The 26,625-nt window shown below is 36.5% G+C and overlaps 1 protein-coding gene across 2 annotated transcripts in view; it reads right to left on the reverse strand.

Annotated features, from left to right (window-relative positions):
* Positions 1-1,658: 1,658 nt before the first annotated feature.
* ODF2L (outer dense fiber of sperm tails 2 like) overlaps positions 1,659-26,625 on the reverse strand; it is a 72,492-nt gene continuing 47,525 nt past the window's right edge. The window contains exons 15-16 of one of the 2 annotated variants that reach the window (XR_015254840.1): positions 8,016-8,170; positions 1,659-1,949 (exon numbers count right to left, since the gene is read on the reverse strand). Coding sequence is in view for 1 of the 2 variants with exons in the window: in XM_086717457.1 (XP_086573583.1) it covers positions 8,129-8,170 (42 nt within the window). In the remaining variant the exon portion in view is untranslated. Of the gene's footprint in view, positions 1,950-3,956; positions 8,171-26,625 lie in introns of those variants that run through there. The other variant, XM_086717457.1, reaches the window with a different exon arrangement.

Consider the following 26,625-nt stretch of genomic DNA (forward strand, 5'->3'; position numbering starts at 1 on the left):
AAAGTCAACATTCTCTGTTCCACCTTTCCTGAATGAACCAGAATTCCCTTATTTCCTATTTAGGCCCAAGGGCCAGACTGTGCCTGTAGGCTATCACAACCAGATACTCACACAATTGCCTCATTGATTCCCATTAAGTAACTCATATGCTCTGAGTTATAACTAGATCTAATTCAGGACCTGTCAGGCTGTCAGGCCAGATTTCCATGATGCAGCCCCTGAACAAAACATCTAAGGCCAGAGATTCCAACAACCTCTTTGATCCTATAAATTTAAAGAATCTTTGGAGTAAGCCCTCTGCCCCATACCACTTCTTGGAGACCCAGATAAGTTCTGGGAGGTGTAGTTTTGCTTCCTGAATTGCTCTGGATGATCTGATCATCCAACAATTTCCCAGCCATCCTCACCATCATTTAATCCATAGCTACACAATTGAGACTATTAATTAAATCTCAGGTAAAAGCTTTAACTTTACATCTTTGTAATTAAGAGATATTTTTATACACACACACATGCCAAAATCCTTTTTAATTAAAACCTTTTGGTAGAAATACTCTTACTTTCCATTTTGGAGATGGTGAGAAGTATATGAAAAGTCTGATTCTGCTCAGGGCATTCCTGTTTTAAATCAAACTAATTTTTCCATAGAATTTTCAGTGATTTTTTCCCCACTCTTAATACACTTCAGCCAGGCATGTTCCCTTTGAAATTAATTCCAGTTTGTGAAATTCAAAAGATGAAGACTAGTAGGAATTTAATTTCATATTGGTGGTTTCTGTGGCTGGGTAAACATTATTAATGTTTTCATAATGGCATAATAAGTGATTTAATTCACTAAGCACAATGGACATATGGTACCATATTTGTATTAGCTCTGCCCAGTACATGAAATCACTGAGTATAATTCATATACCTATTTTTTCCAACTAACCCACTGTATTTGAATATGAATTTGTCACCATTAGTGAAGATCTCCAGTTAATATGAACTATGGCGGGAGAAAATACACCGTTAGATATACAGGTTAATAACCTGAACATATAAAAAATGGATGATTAACAATTTAATTCTGCAAATATTGGGATCTTACTATGTGACAGGTTCCTGTATCCTGAACTGGGGATAAAAGAGTGTTGAGCCAGATCTAGCCCTGTTCCATGGAGTCTAGTGTACAAACGGGGTACAACTCTTGCCAGAGTCACGATGTAGGTAATGGTGGCAGAGAAAGCAGGCTGTCTTTCTCACTATCCATTCCAACCTCCTTTGCTGTAAATGAAAATGCGTGGGCCTTTCACAAAAGGCAGGAAAAAAATTTTCCTTCCTTCTATGGTCTTTCCCACAACTTGTCAGGGTGGATTTTTTTTTTCCTTCTTTGTCATTTAATGTCACACTCCCAGAATGGCGGGGGCACTCAGGTTATGAGTGCAGACACTCCTCTCCCGCGCGCAGGGGCCCTGCCCACAATTCTGCACGCTGGCTGCTGGGTTTCCTTTCTCACCTGCTGCAGGACCGAAACCTCCCGGAGTCCAGTCAGGCATCTCTCTTTCCCAAGGCCTGCCACCCCAGTCCAGAGGATGGGCCACCTGTCAGTGCTGTCACTTCCACGGCCAGACGTCCTAAGCACCAGGACAGAGGCAGGTAAGAGACTCGCCCCCCCCCCCCCCCCACCGTGTCACCTAAAGCTTGGTGCTGTCATCAGCTTGACAGGAGGACTTCCTAGAACTTCGCAGCCCGCTCTTCCCACAGATGCCCCAGGGCGCATGCGCCTGAACAGAACCAATCTCCGTCTTCCGCGTTCTCACTCCCACGCCCGGGAGGCCAACGTAGCTGGACCATGGAGGCTTGCGGTGCCAGGGGATGAGGTACAGACTGGCCAAGAACTTGTCACAGGGAGGTGGCAGGAGGAAGGAGCTGAGAGGTTCCAAGCTCCCAGTGCCAAATCCACTGTCCTAAACAAAAACACAAATTTGAAGATACAGTAGGAATTTCAAGATGGCAACCTCAGAGTGTTGAAGTCCCAAGAATGTTATCTTTCTCAGCGTGGGATCTTGAACAACTGCATAAGTTACATGCTCATGAAGCAGCTCCTGAGTGGAGAGAAAGGGTGGGAGGCTTTCATCTCATGCCTTTGGTTAGTAGCAAAGGTTTCTCGTCATCAGTTTCCTGAAAAAATGTCAGGAAAAGACTGTGAGGTTCTTAGCCATGCAGAAGCTGTGTGATTTTTGGAAACTAGTAGGAGCTGTTCCTAGAAGCTCAGTACAGAGTCTGTTCTTAGAGCTTTTCCCATAATTCTGTAAAGCATCTAATAGCTGGCAATAATTCCCATAGCCCAACCAGAAGGGTTCAGTTGCAAACAACAGAAAGCACAACGGATACAGTATTATAATTCTGTCTGGAGAGGCATGAAATAGGAACATTCCAGGAATCAATTGACTGTGGTGGGGGCACGTTTAGACACAGAAGAAAGCATTTTATGTTGCAAATGTCATTCAGTGCTAGAAGAAGAACCAGTTATACTAAAGGAGAAACATCACAAAAATGAAACGGCTATGTCATTCTTCACTGCTCTTTATAGCATGAGTTGGAGAGGTTGTCGAGGCAGAGCAGTGATTAAGTTTGAAAGTGGCAAATAGACACAAATTGTGTCCTTGCTTAGCAAAAAGTAGGAATTGTCCTCATGATGCATGAGCTTTAGATTTAAGTATATTTACTTGCTGTGTTACCTTGGGTGGTAAATTAATTCTCCAAGTCTCAGGTTCTTCATACTATCCTTCCAGGGTAGTTAGAGATGATTTATAAAAAGAACCTAGAACAATATCTAATACAGAGTAGATACTCAATAATTACTGTTATTATAATAAAATAAAATTTTGTGTGCAGGAACAGGCTTAGAAACATGTAGATTGCTACCATGTTGTCACCCCTACATCTGGGTACATCATTCAAAGCAACACCACCCCAATTCTCTATTGGATTCCTTGGCATCCATCTCCTATCCTCCCATCTATCCATCTACTGATCCAGTCAACTCACTTATCCACCCATCTATCCTTTCTTCCTTCTAAAACTAGAACTGTCATAAAAGTTGGAATTCAGTATTCAGAAGCCTCAAGACTGCCTCATAGCCATCTCTCACAGCAAGCCCTGAATTAGAGGAGGGATTTACTCCAAAATAAAATGAATTTAAAATGCATATACAACTTTATCCTCAAAAAGTCACATCACATTTATAACAATCACAGGAATACTAAAAATTTCCATATGTTTTGTAGGAGGTGGGTCTTCATGTCAGCTCCATCCTCCATATTAAATATTGATGAAAAATCTTTCTGTATTTTTGTATGTACCATTTCCTCAGCTTAGAATTTCTCTCCCTAGTTGATGTGATAAATTTAAGGCCCAATTCATATTTCTGCTCCTCTTGAATCTTGCAGCTCTCCCAGCAATGATCACCCCCTCCTCACTACCAACATTGTGTCTTGCGCACACCTTTACAAAGCACTTCTATAGTAAATTACAAGAATTTGTTTATATTTGAGATCTTCGTTTATATTTTAAAAAATCTAACACCTAGCTCAGTTGGACACCTAGGGGTGCTTGATATATGCTGAATCAATTAAGAGCCTTAACAGCAAGCCCAAGCCCTTCACTCCTGACTCCATCCCATGCCAGCTCAGTTTAGGTTTCCCTCTTCAGTTATGGCCAGCAGCTCCACCCATTCTTCCCTCCTCTTGCCAGAGCTGTGAACCCAGCTCATTGTGTGGGGCAGCAGCATCTCCCCAGATCTCATCCACCCATTTCCATGCCCCTGTTCTGTCCTGTACCCTCTCAGACACATCCTGGAATTTAAAGGTATGAGCAGAGGAAGACAAGGAGGCAAAAACAAAACAAACCACAAAAGGGTTTCAGGAAGAATAGCATGATCGACAATGACAAATGTAGCACAAGGTAAGAGAGAGGTTGAAGTGCCAAATGTATTGAGCCTTACCACGCTCCACTTTCAAGCAAGTTGTAAAGAGTAGACAAACCAACAAGGCAGATGAATCTTTTGTCCTTTTGGACCTTGCATCCTACCATGCTAACACAATAAGCGAACAAATAATGTAATCATAGCTCCGAAGTGTGACAAAGGGGAAGAGGGAGATAACATGAAGATGTTACCTATAATAGTAAACAGTTACTTATAATTACTCTTAAATTACTGCTGTATATCAAGTCTTGTTCTAAATACTACATGTGTATAATATCATTTAATCCTTACAGCAATCCTAGGAGATAGGTGCAGTTATTTCCTCAATTATAGATGAGAAACTGAACCACGGAGGGGTTAAATGATGTTTCCAAGGTCACAGCCCATGCGTGTTCTGGGGAAAGCCTCTCTGAGAATGGATATCTGAGCCAAGACCTGAGGGATGCTGACCCAGCCAGGGAGAGAATCCCGGGCTACAGGGAGAACAAGTGCAAAAGCCTGGAAGTGGGCAAGGGTTTGGGGGACTCGAAGATTGGAGAGGAGGCTGGTGGGGATGGATGATCAGGAGTGTGGGGGCAAGTGCAGGAGATGAGGCTGACAGGGAGCAGGAGCTGATCAGTTGGCTGGCACGTTGCATGAGGAGGTGGCTAGTGAATCTGGAGTGACTTGAACAGCTGCAAAATGGAGCTACGGGGGCAGAAGTTAGGCTTAGTGGGTTGAGGAGAGAATGGGAGGTACAGAAGTAGAGACAAACATTCAGAACTGCTTAAAGAAGCCCTGTTTTAGAAAGGGGAGAATGGGTGGTAAAGAGAACCAAGACGTGGGGTTGAGAAACCTCAAATATGTGTAAGTGCAGTAGAAAATGAGAAGTTTAAAACATAGAAGAAAGGAGAGATGATTTTCTGAGCCAGTTCTGAATGTGCACTGAGGGGCTGTGATTTAGGGCACAGCAGAGGATTTAGGGTCAGACAGGGGAGGGTCAGCAATTCCAGTGTGACTGGAGTGATGGAAGGAAGGAGGAGCTGGATGCATATAAGCTTATAACGGAAATGGAAAAAAGCTGGAGAGCTAGCATCTCCTTCTTCTATTCTGTCTACTTCACAGCTGTGTCCCACTCATCTGATTGAATACTCATGTCCAAACTTTGCTAGAATTAAGGCTGACTCTTACTCCTCTTGGACCTTGTCCTGGTCCTGTGTGCGCACTCCCAAGTCAGGCTCTTTCTGTAGATTACTGCTCCTGGCTCCTTCCCCGCTGACCAAAGTGTGTTCAGTACAACAAAGTGCCTTGTGTCTATTTTCCTGAGACCTTGGAATACCTAAAGTCTTAGAATGGCAGTAATATACACTCAAAAATTAAAAATAACACATGAGAATTTATCTCTTCATCAATGAACTTTGTGACAAATGGCTTACTATGTTTGTAAACCTCACACCATGAGATGACACCAAAGAAATTCCATAGCTCCATTATCAAGGAAAACATTTCTGTATTGGGTGGAATGAAATCCTATGAACAATCCCTTCAGGCAGCACTGATATCGTCAACCTAGACTGAATGGGATCATAGATTCTGACAGAAAATTCCACTGGTGCAAGACATCAGTGCAATGTGTTCTATAAAGCTCTTCTGATGAAATGACATATTCATTCCAAAACACCTCCCACAGCTTATTCATCTCTTTTGAGAAAACTGTAATGGTTGTGTCTCTCCATTACTAATAAAGAGAATAAGGACAATCCATATAGAAAAGGATGGGTTACTTGCACTACTCAAAATGAGTTTTCCATAACAATTTACTCAGTTTTGAGAAGTCAATTCTTTCTTCCTATGAAAAGGCTGAAATTGTTGACATAACAATTGTTAAAGAAAATTTTCTCAAACTTTCAGGTGTGAGATCAGAGCATCTAACATATTAAATGGTGATTACAGTTGATAACATTGTATTATATAACTGAAATGTGCTAAGAGAATAGAACTTAAATATTCTCATGCACACAAAAAAAGATAAATATGTGAGGTGACAGATGTGTTACCTAGACAGGACTCCTTTCACAATGTATTCGTATATCAAATCATGCAGTACACTTTAAATACCTTACAATTCTATTTACTAATTGTAGCTCAATAAAACTAAAAAAAAAAAAAAAATAGTAGAATGATTTATATGCATCTTTCCTTCTCCCCCATCCCACCCTCAATTTTTTTCCCCGCAAAAAGTAAGCTCTGTTGGGCAGGAAAGAGTATGCACTCTAAATTATTATTTTTTTAAAAGATTGTATGTACAGAAAAATTTTAGAGTTAAGTACATTGTACTATACTGTCTAAACATCATATAGGTCAATCATAGTATTTTTCTATCTAAAAACTCACTATTTTAAACTAAATATCCTAGATTTAATCTAAATATTCTGTTTAAATTATTCTTCAGTCACAAGAAATAAGAGACTTTACCATATTAGTAGTCTGAAATATGAACAAACAGACTATCTGAGGATTGAGTGGAACACTCACGAAGGAAGAATATGAAAAGTTAAAAAAAAAAAAAAAGGCAGTCAGGAGCTCCAACAAAATGGCACATTTTTCTAACAATGCCATTGCGAGTTTGATCAATGTTTCTCATGATAAGACGTGTAAAGCCCTAAGTTACCTGCCAGTTTTATGTTATCAGACATCAAATTGATTCTGTTTCCAGATTTTTGCATTACAATTGAATCTAAGAAAAGAAAGCTGGTAACTACTAACTGTTAGGTTTTGTAATGTTTTACTATTAAAGAGAAAGAAATAGGAGTTGTATTTAGTTGTATTGGGTATTGTTAAAACATAAACTGAAGTATAGTAAATATTTTAAGAACTTATTTGAGCAAATATTGTTTCTAATTGGGTAGCACCAAACAGGAAGTGAATTGGAGTGCTCCACTGACAGGAGCTACCTGCGAGACTTTTATAGTGAAGAGGTAGAAGAAAGCAAGGAAATTGCCTGACTGGCTATAGGTGAAGCATTTGCTTTATTAGGAAAAGCTTAATTGGTTGGTTGTGATTGGTTGTCTTCAGGTTTTGACTTCTTAACCCGGGAGGCATTTAAAGGCTTTCGTTTTACTTTGCGTACACTAGGCTGCTAAGGTATTAGAACCACCTCTAATTACCGCCTTGTTTAATTAATGTAACATTATATATTTTTAGTTACAACTTACCAGTTAATTTGAGATAAGAATGAAAACTAGGGTATGGAGACATCACCATACAAGGCTGATTTAAAAAACCAAAAAAGAAACATCTGACTTAGAAGATCCTGTGTAGATTCCCTACTGGATTTAACTCAACTGACTGAACATTACTTTGCTTTCATAAACTTTTGGTTGCCTATGGTTTTTCAAATAAAATGACCAAAAAAATGCATTATTACATCCATGTTTTGGCAATTATTAGTTAGGACACTAACTTTAGCTGTAAGCACAACTGAAAAGTGGCTTGAGTAATTAAGAGAGCTAACTCTTTTAGGTAATAAAGTGTCTTATGTAAGGCTGTCAAGGACTGCAGCTCCAGATCATTGACAAACCAGGGTCAGTCCTATCTTTCTGCTCCCCCGTGCCTGGCATGTGGCTTTTCTCCACATGGTCATGAGATGGCTGCTATACTGCCTCATGCCTCATCTCCCATCAGGGTCAGGGGACCTTAATTTATCCCTTTAAAAGAGCAGTTTCAAAGTTTCATACAATGACTTACATACTACCAGCTAGAATTCGGTCACATGGTCACCTCCAGTGGGTAGTCTCTTAGAAAGTTGAGTATCCTAGCTTTCAAGCCATTATGCAGAAAAAGGCAAGAATGAAAGATTGCTAATGGCTTTTAAGCCACCCTGTCTGCCTCTGTGGTCAAGGGGGATGAGGAAGTTTGTAGAAAATACGAATAGGGCATCCAAATAATTTTCTAAATCACAGAGAACATTTCCTTAAAAAATACTGACGTTTATAAGTATTATTGGTTGGTACTACAAGGCTGATCTTATTGATTTGGGGAGTCAATGTAAAAATCATTTACTTACCAGTGAGATGGTTTCTCAATGTGCTATGCTCCTGTCATGATTTGACCTTGGGCTGACCTCAAATTTTCCAAATGCTTCCATTTAAACTCTGGCCACTTCTAGACACTCAAGCTTCAGAATAACATAGATCTCAGCCCCATTATTCCTTTTCCAAGCTGTATCAGGAAAAAAAAAAAAAAACGGGCACTGCAAGTTTGTATAATTCTCTTAAGTATCAGCTAGTTAGGAAAGCAAGGTGTTAAATGGTCCCACTTACATAATGATTCTATATATTAGAATCAGCTAGGAATCCTTTAAGAAATTCTGATAAACTGATTTTTTAAGAGCTCTGTAGATAATTCTTACATGCAACTAATGCTGAAACTACTGGATTAGAAGAAGGAAAAAACTAGAAATAGCATGGAAAACCTTGATCAAGTTATTGAGCCTCTTTAAGCTCAGTTTTCTCATCTATTAAATGAGTTAAACCATATAAACAGTTTCATGCATAACACATAGTAAACACTTAATAAATATTAGTTATTGTTTTGATGATGCTAACATATATTTTTTAATATGAAATTTATTGTCAAATTCATTTCCATACAACACCCAGTGCTCATCCCAACAGGTGCCCTCCTCATTGCCCATCACCCACCTTCTCCTCCCTCCCACCCAATATATTTTTGAAAAAAAAAAAAAAAACATTCTGTGAGCAAATGGAGTTTTTCCAAGGCAAACAATAAACTGTAAGAGCAGAGATCTTGAAGATAGCAAAATTGGGTGTTTAAATCCCAGCTTGGCCACTTACTAGTTAATTTGACATTGAGCAGGTAAACCATGTGATCTGTCTCAGTTTTTTCATCTACTAAATATGAATAACAGCTATTTCTCAGGTTTTGAAGATTAGAAGATATCATGACTGCTAAAGTGTAATTTTCAAAAAAGTAAAATCACAACTCTTACACAAATATAAAACAGACATGTACCAAAGATTTTACTCAACTCTTCAATTACTGAGGGAACAGATATGATGGCAAGACCTGTTCAATGAGAATTTTACTTACAAAGATCTACAATCTACCAGTCAAAATTCATTTGCATTGATGTGAACAGAATTATTTGCATTGCTATTTGTTTTCACAATCTGACAGCTACCCCTGGAAAAGACAGCAGGAATCTTGCCCATTTCCAAGTCCTAACATGCAGTTGAAGCACACAGCAGAGTGTACCCACCATGTATTAAGTACTGATTAAATGGTGGTTCCAGTTCTTGTTATTGTTGGGCAATATGATCATTTACCTAAAGAAAGCAAAGCAAATCAACTAAATGTATTAAGACAGATTAGTCATTACTATGACACTAAGTATTCATGCTTTACATTCCTCTCACTACTATAAACATACCAATGATAGATGTTTTTATGTAAAGAAAAGTCATGGTCATATTCAAAAGTAGGGCAATAGATAATCGGTAGCACTAAGCAGGAGCTGAGGCCTCAGGCAGCCCAGAGTTGGACTTCTGTGGAATGACAGAGTCAGGTGTCCTTACTAAAGCTGGAAGCCAGGACAGTGTTACTCTTCACCAGCTTAATGACTGGATCTCTCTGATATCTCCAATCACCAAGGGACAGAAGCCAGAACCACCGACTAAGATCATGCCTTGGGCTAGAGGTGTAGAGGCAACCAAAAAACTGATAGACTGGGAGGCTTGGAGAAGAGGAAGATGTAAACTCCCACATAAAATAAGTCATAAAACTAAAATTTCAAAGAAAATGAGGAAAATTAACACTAAGAAAGGCAGCAAATAAACTTAATCAGAGTGTTAATAATAGAGAATATGATACGGCCATTAATTGTGGAATATTTAACAACATGGAAAAGCATGTTAAAGGAAGGAAAACATGTCAAGGGGAAGTCAATGTTTGTTTGCTTTTTTTAATGTTTATGTATTCTGCAAGAGAGAGAGAGAAGGGGAGGGGCAGAGAGAGAGAATCCCAAGCAGGCTCCTTGCTGTCAGCTCAGAGCCCGATGTGGATCTCAATCATGGGTCCCTAGTCTCACAAATCATGAGATCATGACCTGAGCCAAAATCAATTCAGATGCTTAACCAACTGAGCCACTCAGGTGCCCCGGGAGGTCAACATTTTTAAGACCAGTCTGCTCCTTGGCCACTAGCCCTCAGCTCCATGTCTATCCTGTTTTTCTTCCATTGCAGGGAACTGGAAGTCTGCATACTCCAGTCTCTTCCATACTCTCTTTCCAGCTGTATCTCAGAGAGAATCGCCGATGGGAGACACTGGCAGAGACTGGGAATGAGGAGGACTTCCTGTTGGAGGTAGCTCTGACAAACACGGCAGGGCACCAGGCAAACTTGAGCCCCTTGACAGGCAACATGGTTTGGACAGCAGGATTTCTGGACTCGTGTAACATCAGTAGGATTCTTTTTTAATTTATTTTAATTGTCGTTTTCTTTCCAGTCAAGCCAAGAACCTTAGAAGAGGTTCTATATTAAGAACATAGCCAAGGAAGTGTAGGATTGTCAATGTGGTTGTTTTAAAGTTAGCCTCTCAGGCATTGTGATTGAAACATAACCCTGATGACTTCCACAGTGTAATAGAATGCTTCACAAAAGGTTGCTGAATTGTGGGATGTAATAAAGTCTGCCTAGCTTCATTTCCAGTGCTGCAGAACTCCCTGCTTCCTGTAAGTCAGCTGCAGTTAGGTTCCAGCAGCGTCAGGAGCACAGTGGCTCCTGAGGTCTAGGCAACAACATCTGCCTTTCTGCTGCTCCTGTCTTGGGCATGGTAGCAGCCTCCAGCCTCCAGCCAATCTTTAGGTGAACACGCCTTCCCTTTTTTGGTCCTTCATTTCCTTGGACATACTCGTAACTACTTTTCTGTAGTATGTTCGCTCTGGGTGGACACTGACTGATAGAGCTGGCTTCACCAGCGGAAAGCAGGTAACATTCAGCATTTTTATATATGCTGAAAACTCTGAGGAACAATGATACTTAAGGAACTGTGAATGCCAGTAGGAACTGACTTGTTATGCTAAATAAATAACTTACACACTGCAAATGTAGATACATATCTATAGAAGGAAGGCCAGTTTTCTTTGGTTACTAGAACTGCAGGTGATTTTTATGTGGTGAGAGGACTACAAATGCTGGAACCAGCTTCATTGGGCTCAAATTCCAGGTCTTCTACCTCCTACGTGTGTGGCCTTGGGCAGGATTTTTAACCTCTCTGCCTCAATTTCTCCAAATGCCAAGTGGTTGAAATAATCTCTCAAAAAGTCACTTGAAGAAAAAAGCCAGTAAGTGAAGTTAAAGAACACAGGAAAGAGCCTGGTGTATAGTATTATATAAGTGGTTTTCCCAGAAATCAATTTTGAAAATGATTTAAATTTTCTCATTCTACTAAAGGATATATATTATAATCGACCAGAAAATAGGTCATACAAAAAGAAAGATGTGACATTCCATAAAAAGAAAGTATAAGTCATTTTAGAGATACTGTTAAATTTTTAATTTAATTTTTACAGTGTCACAGGGCTTTAGAAGCCATATCCTATTAGAAGCCTATCCTAAACCAACGCTTGGAGATTGTGGGAGGGGACTACATGAGGGTGTGAAGGAGATGGGAATTGTTGTGGACCACCTTGGAGACTGGCTAGCACAATCTGGAACGGGAAGGTCACTGTCATGCTTATTGCCAAACTAATTTTTTCACTGAGCCAGTTAGTAATGCATGCAACTAAGAGTAACAGGGACCCCAGCAAAAAAGTGATTTAAACAAGAAGAGGTTTATTTCATGCCACAAGAAGTCCCAGAGTAGGGAGTTCATACCTAGTATGGTGGTCAAGGATGCCATTGACCTGGGTCAACAACCAGGCTCCTCCTGGCATTGAGCTGTAGCACTCTTAGTGATGACAACAGCTCTAGCAGATTCCCTGGCAGAAAGACACCATGTGGCACCAGTGACCTTCCCTTTACACCTCATTGGTCAGAATCTCAGCATGCAACTTTTAGCTGCAAAGCAAAATGGGGAATTGGGTTTTTAGATAGTCCAGTCTCTAGTGTAGATGAAGGCAAGGAAAAACAAGGAAAACTGTGTTGATTGAGCCCACATTTTCTAAGTTCAGATTTTGAACAGTGCATTTACCTAAGGTAGATCATGAGGCAGTAAATATTGGAGCTACATTGTAACATAAAAAAGTATAGGGCTTTACATGTAAGAGGTTCTTATGAACTGTTTCTTGAGTTAATATATTATATAGTATTAGGTATTTAGCATCTCTTATAAGCATTAACCTTATACAAGCATTTCCTAGAATGACTTTGTATCATATTTGCATTCATTGAACAAAACAGATTTTCCATTACTAGGAAGCAAAAAGAGTAAAACAATACAATAATTTTATGTAGTTTACTTTCTCTTAATTTCAGGGTTTGCATTACAGGTTTTAATCTGTGCATGAAATGCCAAACCCAGCTCCACTCAGCTCAGTGTTTCTCCTGCCACCCACTGTGCCTCAAACCTTTTCCCCTACCCTATAGATCTGTCCTCATGTGTAAGTTCTTTTTCTATCACTGTTCTTCTTTGTTCAGAATTTTCTTCTTTAAATAATATAAAAATAAACAGTGATAGGGCAAATGATTAAACACATTCCCTTTAGAAAAAAAAAATCGATGTTATAAGAAACTTTGTAAAGGAAACAACCCAAAAAACGAACTGCATTCTGAAAACACCATGAAATGCCAACATAGCATTTTTTGTACTTCAAAAAAATGTCTTCAACTTTTATGCCAAACTTGACTTGAAAATTGAAGCTGTTAAAAATACACACTTAATTTAGTAGCTTTTAATTCACAGGGCTTTTTCATGGGTGGGGTTGCAAAGTGGTAAGTTGAATTTTGCCACAGAGGAATATACTGCCTCTGTACAAGTCAGACTTTTTACTAAGAATAGACTTGTGGGATGCAGGATAATTAAAAAGTGCTTGGCATAATTGAAGTTCTGGTGAGGAAATGATTAAAGTCATGGCCTTGCATGTTGGGTGTATACAAACTACTTTAAAACTTGGATACTGGAATGTATGGCCTTAAAAGGATTGCATTAAGATGAAAAACATAAAATGCCACTGATAAACCATACTTTCATTTTTAAATAGAACTGAAATCACTAAAATTATATATTGATTTTTACATGAATAGTGAAACTTGCTACACCTATTATAATATAGAAAAAATGTCTTTTTTTTTTAAAGGGTAGTATGCTTTTACTTAAAATAGACAATGGAAAATAAATTACAGAAAAATGTTTACTTGGCCATTTCAGCATTAACTAACATTTTCAATGTTATTCAGTATCTCTAGCTTTGTGGGTCACTAAAATTTAAAAGTATTTAAAATTAAATCCTGTTATTTATGAAAGAACCAGATACTGTTTCTTTCTTGGACTAAATTACTTAAAGAATCAGGCTTTTTTTTTTTTTTTTTTTTTTTTTTTTTTTTTTTTTTAATGGTTGAGCATTACGAATAGGCAACTATTAGCAGTGGCTACTTTGGGGAGTGGAATCCAGAGTAAGAAGCAGCTGAAGTAATACTTTTTAACATCATATTCCTTAGTACCATTGGAATCTGCTTTTAAATAAACACTATTACCACCATAATTAAGTTATTAATGATAAAATTAAGTTGAAAGCCTTATTGAATCAAAATCACTTAAGAAACTGAAAAATAAGGCATGAAAAAAGAATTGCCTTGGCTGAAACTTAAAAAATACCTTCACATATGATATGAACTAGTTTCAAAATAGACTGGACCTAGATCGGGAATTATCATCTTAAGATCATACAGGAAAACTAAAATGATAACATTTTGTTTTGTGTTATAGTATTTTTTAAAATCTATCCTAAAAATCAAGAAACCTCATATTCCTTATTAAATATCAGTTGACCCGTTAACAAAAAGAAAGACCATCTTTTTCAGAGTAATTTTGAGGTCTCAAAACATGCTTTAATTACCAGTTTCAGGGTTCCCAGGTTAGGTGTGAACCCCATGAAATAAGTTAAAAATAAAAAAATATAAATTTAAATGATTATTTTACATATGGCCACAACATTAGTTTTTATTTTAAAGTAATATTTATAGTGCACTATTATAAGACCAACAAGTGGTTTTATTATCAGACTAAATTATCCTATACTAAATTATTAAGGACTGGGAAGGGGAGAGGACAGAAAAAGTAGCAAACTCCTATCTCCATGAAAAGGCATTGAAACAAAAACAGTGAAAGAGGCACAAATTATCAGGCAAATATGAAGAAAAGGCGTGTAAAGGTAGCAATACTTACACTATCCAATTATAATTCAAGACAAAAAGGCATAGAAAATGAAGCCTATTTACGTAGTATAATTTATAATACATCAGCTTTGTGACTACCCACAAAAGATTAAAAAGTGAATGGCCTAAGACCATCACTCCCTTTAAAAGGAGTAGATAATAATATGCAAATAATAGCATCAAATTTTGTAGAATAAAAATAATACATGTAGGAGGACAAATGATCAGAAACACACATGCAGTGGGAGACTTTAACGTACATCAGCAATAATATATGACAGATAAAACAGACAAAATAAGGAAAATTTACAAAATTTAGAAAAGTCATAATGAATAAATGCAGAATAACAGAATTAGAAAATCACCATTTTAAGACTCCCTAGTGAAAATAATGGATCTTGGCAATGATTATCAATGGCTGCCTAAAAGCATTTGGTAAAAGTTGACATAATTCTTTTTAATGAATGAAGCAGTCTGATATCACTTGAATCCACAGATCCATTTTAATGGTAATAATGGTAGGAAAACCAGACATTACATTACTCTTAATGTGATGCAATTGAAAGAGTATTCAGTATCCACCTATGACGTATTCTTGCCAAAAAGATTTAAAACTGAATTCAGTCAAGATTTTAGACCTAACTACTGGTTTACAGGAAATATAGAAGATGCAGAAACATATTAAATAATGCCATCAGGATGTAATCAGCCAAATAGACTATAAGAAACTCTGTGGGGCAAATGATCCAATTTATTCTGTAAATAAATGTCATGAAAGGGGAACTATTAGATATTCAAGAGACATGTCTACCAAATGCAGTGTATGAATTCTGTTTGGATCCTGATATGAATAAGTCATTTGTAAAAAGACATTTTAAACACAAATTATACTCAATAAAAGTACAGTGTTAGCCATTAATATTGTTAATTACAATCTTATACTGCCTATTTAAAAAGGCAAGAGTATCGACTGGAATACTAACAGAATTAATTAGTAATATAACTAGAAGATAAAAATGATACTTTTCATATATACTATTAATCACTAATAAGAAGGTAACAATTCTTGATCTATACAAAAAAAATCCAAAATTCTTAGAAATAATTTTACAATGAAATATGTGTAAGCAGTTGGAAAACTGTAAAACTTATACTGATAGATACAAATGCCTAAATTAATTGAGAAATGGGGTTATTTATACCTTCTCCCATTGCCTTAATAATCATTAAACATTAAATGTGCTTTAACTCATCCTACAGTATACCTTGGTTCCTTATACTCTTATTAATCTACTAATTAATAATGTATGCCAGTTAACTTTATTATTTGTTTATTTTAGTAAAAATATCTCTTTTTACTTAGGAATCCCAAAATCATGAACTGAAGTATATAGTTACAGAATGATCTCATTATTAGCAGTTAAACAGAGAATCGTAATTGGATCCTTTGCCTTTAACAATTTGGGGTTTGCTAATTCATTTGTAAACTTTGTAGGACTGGGAAGTTACTGTAGCCCATAAAGTTTCATTATTTTTCTGCTATGTTCCATTTATAAGGCTTCTACCACCAGCAGCAACCTGATAACTCTAAACCAGTTTAGGGAATATTGCTGTCCTCACCATTCCAGTATTCTTAGTATTTACAGTGATTACATTGTCCATATAATGTAATTGTGGCAGGAATTAATGCCATCACCATAGGCCATTGTTCTCTCTACATATTTACCATACCATAAAAGGACATCAGATTGAACCAATCAAACTGTAATGTGGGAATACATTCTAATAAGGCATCATTCCTCAGCTAAGTATCACAGTAAATTCTCAACATATTCCTGGTTCAACTATTTATAAATTAAATAAAACATTTGTTTGTGAAGTAGACCTAAGTTTACATTTTTATAAACCAAAAGATTTTCTAAAACTGCAGAGGATCTTTATTTATCAACTGTAAAATACTAAGCTATCCAAAGACTTAGAATTTAAAGAGTTAAGAAAATAACAAATAAACAAAAACTCAACCATACATGTCATTTTGTTTCAGTCATTTTCCCATTGCAAATAATAACTTTATCTCAGCTATTACAAAACCAACTATACTGCACTCCTTACAATGGAAATTCTGTGTTCTTCTGGATGAGGAAAATCTGTAATACAGAGAAAGAACAGAAGAGAAACAGGTGGCAAACAGGCGAATAAGTTGCTAATTTATGTTTCCAATTAAAGGCTATAAGTAGTCTAGATGAGCCATGGAATAGAGACACAGAATGAGGAAGGGTACAGGGATTCTGGCACACCTACATATCATCCCAGATCCAAAAGGCATCTAGAGTTAGTACTAGTTCTCTGACAAGGGGTGTGAGAAAGTATTCACAGAGTCTTTCATAAGAGAAAGACCAGAAAAGATGAATGAATTTATTAAGGCAAAGGGTCTCAACCAGTGCCACACATAGGTTGCAAATGTGAAAGTATTGATTTCAACTTGTAAAGTGGAGTGATCTGGCCAAGACCTATACTGGCAAGAGCTCTGGGCCAGAAATTTCTAGCTATTAACATCCTCCTCTATTTACTATAGTTTGACGTTTAAAAAATATTATTTTCCATATGTGTCATGGTTTGGAAAAGGTTAGGAAGCTCTGTTGTGTGGGAAGAAAATAGATCTTAATCATCTTTGTATGTTCAGTATTTGGTAGCTATGTTTTGTGAGGGGGCAGTTACCAATGCTGGACATGGCTAGAAACTGGGAGTTCAACCTTGGCCCCTGGGAGAAGACTGCTTCTGAGGGTCATAGAAAGCAGCAGAGCTTTAGTGGTTTGTGGAAAATGGGGGGCAAAGGGGTGGAGACTGAAGGGTGGCAAATAGACAGCATGTTTCCTCATCAAGCAATTTCTTGAATTCTGAAGTCTGTGTGGGGTAACTGGCTAAAATCTTAACCTGAAAACCTGTGAACAGAGCAGAATTACCTGCAGTCATCAGTGCTTAAGAGGAAAAGACTCTCACAGTCTCAGTTCAAATTCCAAAACAGATATGCCACTGGAAAAGGGATGACCAGAGGTCATTACCTGATTGGATTAAAGTAACCAGCCCATCCTCACTTAATCTGCTTAAAGAAAAAAGGTAGACCCTCTCTGGCAAAAAAATTAGTCATCTTTAATGTCTACAGCTCTTTAATAGAAAGAAATTTGGAATAAAACATATTTTATATAGAAGAAAAATCAAAGGAGAGAAAAGGGATAAAACAAGTAGTCCTAAGAGGGAAGTATATAGCAACACAGGCCTACCTTAAGAGGCAAGAAAAATCTCAAATAAACAACCTAACTTTACAACTAAAGAAACTATAAAAAAAAACAACAAATGAAGACTAAAGCCAACACAAGGAAGGATATAGTAAAGATTAGAGCAGAAATAAATGATAAAGAAACTAAAAATAAATCCAAACAATAGACCAGATCAATGAACCAGAAGCTGGCTCTTTAAAAAAAAAAATAATAAAGTTGATAAACCTCTACCTAAACTCATAAAAACAGAAAGAAAGAAAGAAAGAAAGAAAGAAAGAAAGAAAGAAAGAAAGAAAAAAAGAAAAAGAAAAAGACTCAAATAAAATCCGAAATAAAAGAGAACAGAGAACTGAAACCATAGAAACACAAACAACCAAAACCAAAGAGATAAAATTGTAAGAGAATATGATGAAAAACTATATGTGAACAAATTAGACAACCTGGAAGAAATGGATAAATTCCTAGAAACATATAAACTACCAAAAGTGAAACAGGAAGAAATAGAAAACTCGAACAGACCAATAACCAGCAAAGGAATTGAATTAATAATCAAAAAACTCCCAACAGACAAAAGTCCAGGGCCAGATGGCTTCACAGGTGAATCCTACCAAACATTTAAATATTTATTTATTTATTTATTTATTTATTTATTTATTTATTTATTTATTTATTATTGAGAGAGAGAGAGCATGCGAGCATGTTGGGGGGCAGGGAGGCAGAGAGAGAGAGAGAGAGGGAGAGAGAGAATCCCAAGCAGGCTCCACACTGTCAGTACAGAGCCTGATGTGGGGCTTGATCTCACTAACCATGAGATCATGACATAAGCCAAAGTTGAGGGTCAGATGCTTAACCAACTGAGCCCCCCAGGTGTCCCACCCCATACCAAACTATTCCAAAAACTAGAAGAGGAAGGAGAACTTTCAAACTCATTCTGTGAGGCTAGCATTACCCTGATATGAAAACCAGATAAAAACTCCACTAAAAAAGAGAACTATAGACCAATATCCCTGATAAACATAGATGCAAAAATTCTCAATAAAATACTACCTAACCAAATGCAACAATATATTTTAAAAAACCATTCACCGCAATCAAGTGGGATTTATTCCTGTGTTGCAAATGTGGTTCAATATTCACAAATCAATCAATGTGATATATCACATCAATAAAACAAAGAATAAGAACCATATGATTATCTCAATTGATAATCATTTTCTGTTATACAGAAAAAGCACTTGACAAAGTACAACATCCAATCATGATAAAAACCCTTAACAAAGTAGGTTTAGAAGGAACTACCTCAACATAATAAAGGTCACTTTGAAAAACCCACAGCTAATATCATACTCAATGGGGAAAAACTGAGACCTGTTCTTTTATGGTCAGGAACAAGACAGGGATGTCCACTCTCACCACTATTTTTTTGTTTTGTTTCGTTTTCTGTTTTTACTTTTATTTGCACGTATTTTATGCAGAATTTACTCCCCGGCCATCAGTTTTTGTTTCTTCAGTTTCTTCTGGGATATCTTTTTCTTCTGTGCAACCTCCTCTTCTGGTTTAGGAACAATCCACTCTTTTTCAGTAAAGATCATCTCAATGTGGCAGGGAGAACTCATGTATGGGTTAATCTGACCTTGAGCCCTGTAGGTTCTACGCCGCATTTTTGGGGCTTTTTCACCTGGATGTGCTCAATGACTGGAGAATCTACATCTAAACCCTTAAGTTCAGCATTACTCTCTGCATTTTTAAACATGTGCAGTAAATATTCAGCACTTCTTTTTGGGCCACGGACCCTGTGTCCTGCCCCACTGTTTGGCCTGGGCACACCTACCAACTCCACCATTGTAGCATCAGAATGGCACACATTGCTTCTGCGAAGTGACATTTTCAGATACTTGGTAGCTTTTTGGATATGCATACCCTTGATGGCCTGGGCAGTTTCCCATGTGTTCTTAAAGTGAACACAAAGATTTGAACCTCTTGATTTGCATGATTTTGTCAGGTTTTCTGGGTCAAGTGAATAGTGAACCATTTTCAGAGATCACCTCAGGCTGCTTAAGGAAAGAGCTCTCACTACTATTTTTTTTTTTTAATTTTTTTTTTCAACGTTTATTTATTTTTGGGACAGAGAGAGACAGAGCATGAACGGGGGAGGGGCAGAGAGAGAGGGAGACACAGAATCGGAAACAGGCTCCAGGCTCTGAGCCATCAGCCCAGAGCCTGACGCGGGGCTCGAACTCACGGAGCGCGAGATCGTGACCTGGCTGAAGTCGGACGCTTAACCGACTGCACCACCCAGGCGCCCCTCACTACTATTTTTTAACATAGTACTGGAAGTCCTAGCTGCAGCATATCAGAAAACAAAAAGAAATAAAAGGCATCCAAAATGGCAAGGAAAAAATGAGACTTTCACTGTTTTCAGATGACATCATACTCTATACAGAAAATCTGAAAGACTCCATCAAAAAATTGTTTGAACTGATGCATGAATTCAGTAAGTCACAGGATATAAAATCAATGTACAGAAATCTGTTTGCATTTCTACACACCAATAATGAAGCAGCAGAAAGAGAAATTAAGGACTCAATCCCATTTACAATTGTATCAAAAACAATAATATACCTAGGAATAAAACTAACCAGAGGTGAAAGATCTGTATTCTGAAAACTATGATACACTGATGAAAAAAATTAAAAATGACATGAAGAAATGGAGAGACATTCCATGGTCATGGAATGGAAGAACAAACATTGTTAATGTCAAAACTACCCAAAGCAACATACACATTTTGTTAATTTTTTGTTTTAATTTATTTATTTTGGAGAGAGAGAGAGAGAAAGACAGAGTATGAGTCAGGGAGGGGAAGACAGAGAGGGAGACATAGAATCTGAAGCAGGCTCCAGGCTCTGAGCTGTCAGCACAGAGCCCAATGCAGGGCTCAAATTCACAAACTGTGAGATCATGACCTGAGCCAAAGTCAGACGCCCAACCGACTGAGCCATCCAGGCACCCCAAGTCAGACGCCCAACCGACTGAGCCATCCAGGCACCCCAAGCAACATACACATTTAATGCAACCCCTATCAAAATACCAACAGTTTTTTTTCACATAGCTATAGCAAACAATCCTCAAATTTGTATGGCACCACAAAAGACACTGAATAGCCAAAGCAATCTTGAAAAAGAAAAGCAAAGCTGAAAGCATCACAATTCCAGACTTCAAGTTATATCACAAAGAAATCTGTAGTGATCAAAACAGTATGGTACTGGCACAAAAATAGACCTATAGGTCAATGGAACAGAATAGAAAACCCAGAAAGGAGCCCACAAGTACATGGTCAATTAATCTTCAACAAAGCAGGAAAAAATGTCCAATTGGAAAAAGATAGTCTCTTCAACAAATAGTACTGGGAAAATTGGACAGCTACATGAAAAAGAATGAAACTGGACCACTTTCTTACAGTATACACAAAAATAAACTCAAAATGGATTAAGGACATAAATCTGAGACCTGAAGCCATGAAACTCCTAGAAGTCAGCACAGGCAATAATTTCTCTGACATCAGCTATAACAACATCTCTCTAGATATGTCTTTTGAATCAAGACAAACAAAAGCAAAAATAAACTATTGGGACTACACCAAAATTAAAAGCTTCTGCACAGCAAAGGAAAGAGTCAATAAAACTAAAAGATAACCTACTAAATGGGAGAAGATACTTGCAAATGACCTACCCAATAAAGGCTAAGCCCCCAAAATATATAAGTAAGTTCTACAACTCAACACCAAGAAAACCCAAATAATCCAATTAAGAAAGGGCAGAAGACATTAACAGACATTTCTTCAATGAAGAAATATAGATGACCAACAGACACATGAAAGGATGCTCAACATCACTGATCATCAGGGAAATACAAATCAAAACTACAATGAGATATCACCTCACACCTGTCAGAATGGCTAAAATCAACAACACAAGAAACAACAGGTGTTGGCGAAAATGTAGAGAAAGGGGAACCCTCTTGCACCATTGGTGGGAATGCAAACTGGTGCAGCCACTCTGGAAAACAGTATGGAGGTTTCTCAAAAAATTAAAAATAGAATTACTATATGATACAGTAATTCCACTACTGGATTTACCCAAAGAATAGGAAAACACTAATTCAAAGGGCAACACGCACCCCTATGTTTACAGTAGCATTATTTGCAATGGCCAAAATATGGAAGCAGCCCAGGTGTCCATCAGTTGATGAATGGATAAAGAAGATGTGATGTACACATACAATGGAATATTATTCAGCCATAAAAAAGAATGAAATCTTGCCATTTGCAATGACATGGATAGAACTAGGGAGTATAGTGCTAAGTGAAGTCAGTCAGAGGAAGAATTATATTGTACCATATAATTTCACTCATAAATCAAATTTAAGAAACAAAACAAATGAGCAAAGGGGAAAAAAAACAGAGAGGGAGGCAAACCAAGAAATAGATTCTTAACTATAGAGAACAAATTGAAGGAAGTGGGTGGGGGAATGGTGAAATAGGTGATGGGGATTAAGGAATGCATTTGTTGAGATGAACACTGGGTGTTGTATGGAAGTGTTCAATAACTATTATTGTACAACTGAAACTGGTATTACACTGTATGTTAACTAACTAGAATCTAAATAAAACCTTGAAAAAAGGAGAGAGAAAATGTCATAGAAATATTAGGGAAAAAAATGGATCAAATAGAAAAAGAAAAAAGACCATTAAATCTAATTATGTTAAAAATTAAATATAAATAGGCTAAAATATATAAATGAGGATTGTCAAACTGAAAAGGCTGCAAGCAAACAAACAGAATATATTTTGTGGTTTACAAAATAAAATATAAAGCTATAGAAAGGTTGGGAATAATAGGATGGAAAAAGATATACAGTTGACCCTTGAATAACATGCAGGTTAGGGGCACTGACCCCGTGCACAGTCCAAAATTCATGTATAATTTTTGACTCCCCCAAATCTTAACTATAGCCTACTGTTGACTGAAAGCCTTACCAATAATGTAAATAGTCAACACATATTTTGTATGTCATATGTATTATGTATAATATAATGTATTGTACAATAAAAGAGACAAAATATTAAGAAAATCATAAGGAAGAGAAAATACATTTACAGTACTTTATTTATTGAAAAAAAAAAATACCTGTGGACCCATGCAGTTCAAGCTTATGTTGTTCAAGGGTCAACTGTCTATGCAAACACTAAACAATGAAAGCTGGCATACCTATACTAATATCAGACAACATACTTTAAGGCAAGAAGCATTATTAGAGATAAAGACATTTAATAATGATAAAAGGAGTCAACTCATAGGAAAACATCCCAATTCTAAATCTGTATGCAACAAACATAGGTCAAAATAGATACAGGAAACACTGACAGAATTAAAATGAGGAATAGAAAAATATACAATAATGATGGGAGATTTTTATATACCTTTACTCTTCACAAATTTAATATTATTCAGGGAGATAGAGAAAATTGCCCGCCTGCCTTAGGACACTGCCCCCATAACTAAAACTGACAAGAATGTTTTTAAGGAAAAAAAAAAAAAATAACAGACCAAGCTCTCACATGAACAGAGAGGTAAAAATCATGAACAAAATATTAGCAAATTAGTTTAATCCAGCAATATACAAAAAAGATAATATAGGAAGAACAAATGGGTTTTTTTTCAGAAGTGCAAAGATGGTTTAATATTTGAAATCAATTAATCTAATTAACACTATTAACCAAAAAGAGGAAATCATATAGTTATTTTGAAAAATATATTAAAATAGCAATTCATAAAATCCAATATTCATTCACATAATTTAAACCCTTAGCAAACTACGAATAGAAAGGCATTTCTTAATCTGATAATCTATCTACAATAACCCACAGAAAACAGCATACTTAATGAATTATTGAAAGCTATTCCCTAAGATTTCAAAGAAGAAAATAGTATCTGCTGTCATTATCTCTATTTAAAATTGTATAGGAAGTCCTATCCAGTGTACTAAGGAAGAAAGATAAGAGAAAGGCATATGATTAGAAAGGAGAAATATGAGTTTTATTTGTAAATGATACGATTGTATACAAAAAAAAAAATCCAAAAGAACGTATAAACTATTAGAATTAAATTTCATCAATATAACTGAATATAAGGTAAGCATATAAAAATGAACTCTGTTGCTATGTCACAACATATATATAAAATTTAAAAAATAATACTATGGATAGGAAGATCAAAAAATCAAATACCTAGGCCTAAAAAAATATGGGTAAGGCATTTAATTGAAACTGTAAAACATTACTGAGAGGTTTTTCTAAAAATTTGAAGTAAGGGAAAGGATATACAATATTCTCAAATAGTAAAGATGGGGGCGCTGGGTGACTCACTTGGTTAAGGATCCGATTCTTGATTTCAGCTCAGGTCAGGATCTCACGTTTCAGGAGATCAATGCCCCACCTTGGGGTCCATGCTGAGCATGGAGCCTGCTTGGGATTATCTCTCTCCCTCACTCTCTGCCCCTCCCCCGCCTCTCTCTCCCTCTCTCTCTCTCAAAATAAATAAACAAATACTACAAAAACTCAGAATGAAGAAAGTAAACAAACAACTCACTAAGAAGTCAAAAATATTTTATATGTCTATCTCCAACAAAGATTTGTATCCAGAATTCATTGTATACTAACTACAACCTAACTTGACTTTTTTTTAAAAGAATGGGTGACATCTACTCATTTTTTTTAAGTTTATTATTTATTTTGAGAGAGAGACAGAGAGAGAGAGAGAGAGCATGCATGCGTGAGTGTGGGAGGGTCAGAGAGAGAGGGAGAGAAGGAAACCCTGGTTTCACACTGCTAGCGCAGAGCCCCATGCAAGGCTCGATGCCACAAACCATGAGATCACAACCTGAGCCAAAATCAAGAGTTGGATGCTTAACTGACTGAGCCACCCAGATGCCTCCTAACTTGACTTTTAACAAGATAAAAAAATTTAAAATCGGGCCACCTGGCTGGCTCAGTTGGAAAAGCATGTGACTCTTAATCTCAGAGATGTGAGTTCAAGCCCCACTTGGGTGTAGAGATTATTTAAACTAAAAAAAAAAATTAATGCAAATGAATATCAAATAAATAGACATGTAGGAAAATAAACAGCTTCAGGTATTACTTGAACTGACACCAACTAAATATTAGAAACAAAAGTATAGACTTCTAAAATTATGAACAAATATTAATATTTACAATTTCAAAACTCCTTGTAATTTTCAGAGCATGTTCACATTCCCACTTTACAGTTTTAACTAAAATTGAAAGATGGCTTGACAACATTGCTGTTCATTTGAATGTTGAATGACAAGATTTAAGTGTTCTTACTAGGTGCCAGGCATTGGCTAAGCAATAGAGTGGCATAACAGAAATAGTTCCCACCAGCATCTAATTATTACCTTAGAATAAATGCCTAAGTTGCAAATTACTGTAGCAAATGGCATAAACAATTGTGTTTCAAGAACTGGGAAATTTTTCATGGCATTTGATACTATAATTCATATCTAGGCATTTATCCTAAAGTAAGAATTAGATGCATGATGAAATTCACTGCAGAAGAGTTTGTAACAAAGAAAACATGCAAACAACATAACTATCCAACAGTGGAGCAATAATTAATATATTATGGTATCTCCAGAGATAAATGGAACAGTAAGTCCCATGAGTACCATGTGAGAATTCTCACTTTACCCCATCTTTTCAAAACTAGGAATAACCTCTTTAAAATTACTGTAGGGAAAGATGAGATTTGTTTTCATTTACATTTCTTTATGACTAAATCTGAACATCCCGTAAACATATTTGTTGGCCATTGGTATTTCTTATGACTTGTCTGTTTTTATCCTTTGGCCATTTTATCTGATGGACATTTGCATTTTATTAATTTGTAAGACCCGTTTATATGTTGAGCAGGAAAAAGAAAAGTATAGAAATCTTTGTGTCTACTATATTCTCAAGGGTTAGGCTTGGTGTTTTAATAGGAGTCAACTCATTTAAAATTAAAATTCTTATCTCTTATTTTAACTTGATGAACACTATCAGAAAGGCTAAAATAGAATTCTCAATAAGCCAAGTTCAAAATACTAAAACTCAAGTTAGGCTCTTGGCATGGAAATGAAAATGTATGAAGTTTTAAAGAATTAACTGTGCTCATCTGTAGAAATAAAACAAAATATTTTAAAAATAAAAAAGTTTTAGATAGTATTCAGGTGACATTCAAGAAGTTTTAGTTACCATTAATTACACAAATGAAATTATCATTCTAATATGCCTTACCATATTAGATTCAGATGCCCTTTCTATTCTGTTCTTTTAAAAAAATAGATTTTTTTAAGTGATAAAGCTTTAAGTGACTTTAAGCTTAAGTGATAAAGCTTAAAGTGACTTTAAGCTTGCAAAAAGTGGTCACAGTTTGTAATTAAAATATTTATTTAAAATAACATATGACAGCAAGAGGCACCTGGGTGGCTCAGTCAGTTGAGCGTCTCACTTTTGGTTTCAGCTCAGGTCATATCCCAGGGTCATGGGATTAACCCCGCTCCAGGCTCCACGTTAAACTTGGGAGTCTGTGTAAGCTCTCTCTCTCTCCCTCTGCCCCTCTCCCTGGCTTGCACACACTCTCTAAAATAAAAATAAAGTAAAATAAAGTATGACAGCTAATCAGTTTTAATTTTTCTGGTTTAAAGCTTAGTGTGTTGTCAATATTAACTCTATCTAATAACAAACGATATGGAGCGCTTATAACAGTCCTTCTTCCCTCTAATCCCACCCCAAGCCATGCCAAAGAAAGAAGCAAGATACTTAATTTTTTAATATGCCTGAACTTTCCAATTTTAAGAAAATCTTAAATTTTAAGGAAAATATTTTTTATTTATTTTTAATATTTTCTTCTCTTGTGGAAGTGTTATTGAAAAGCACCACAACAGT

The sequence above is a fragment of the Puma concolor genome, chromosome C1 (genome assembly GCF_028749965.1).
Source record: "Puma concolor isolate L17-30 chromosome C1, mPumCon1.1.hap2, whole genome shotgun sequence".
Taxonomy (NCBI): Eukaryota; Metazoa; Chordata; class Mammalia; order Carnivora; family Felidae; genus Puma; species Puma concolor.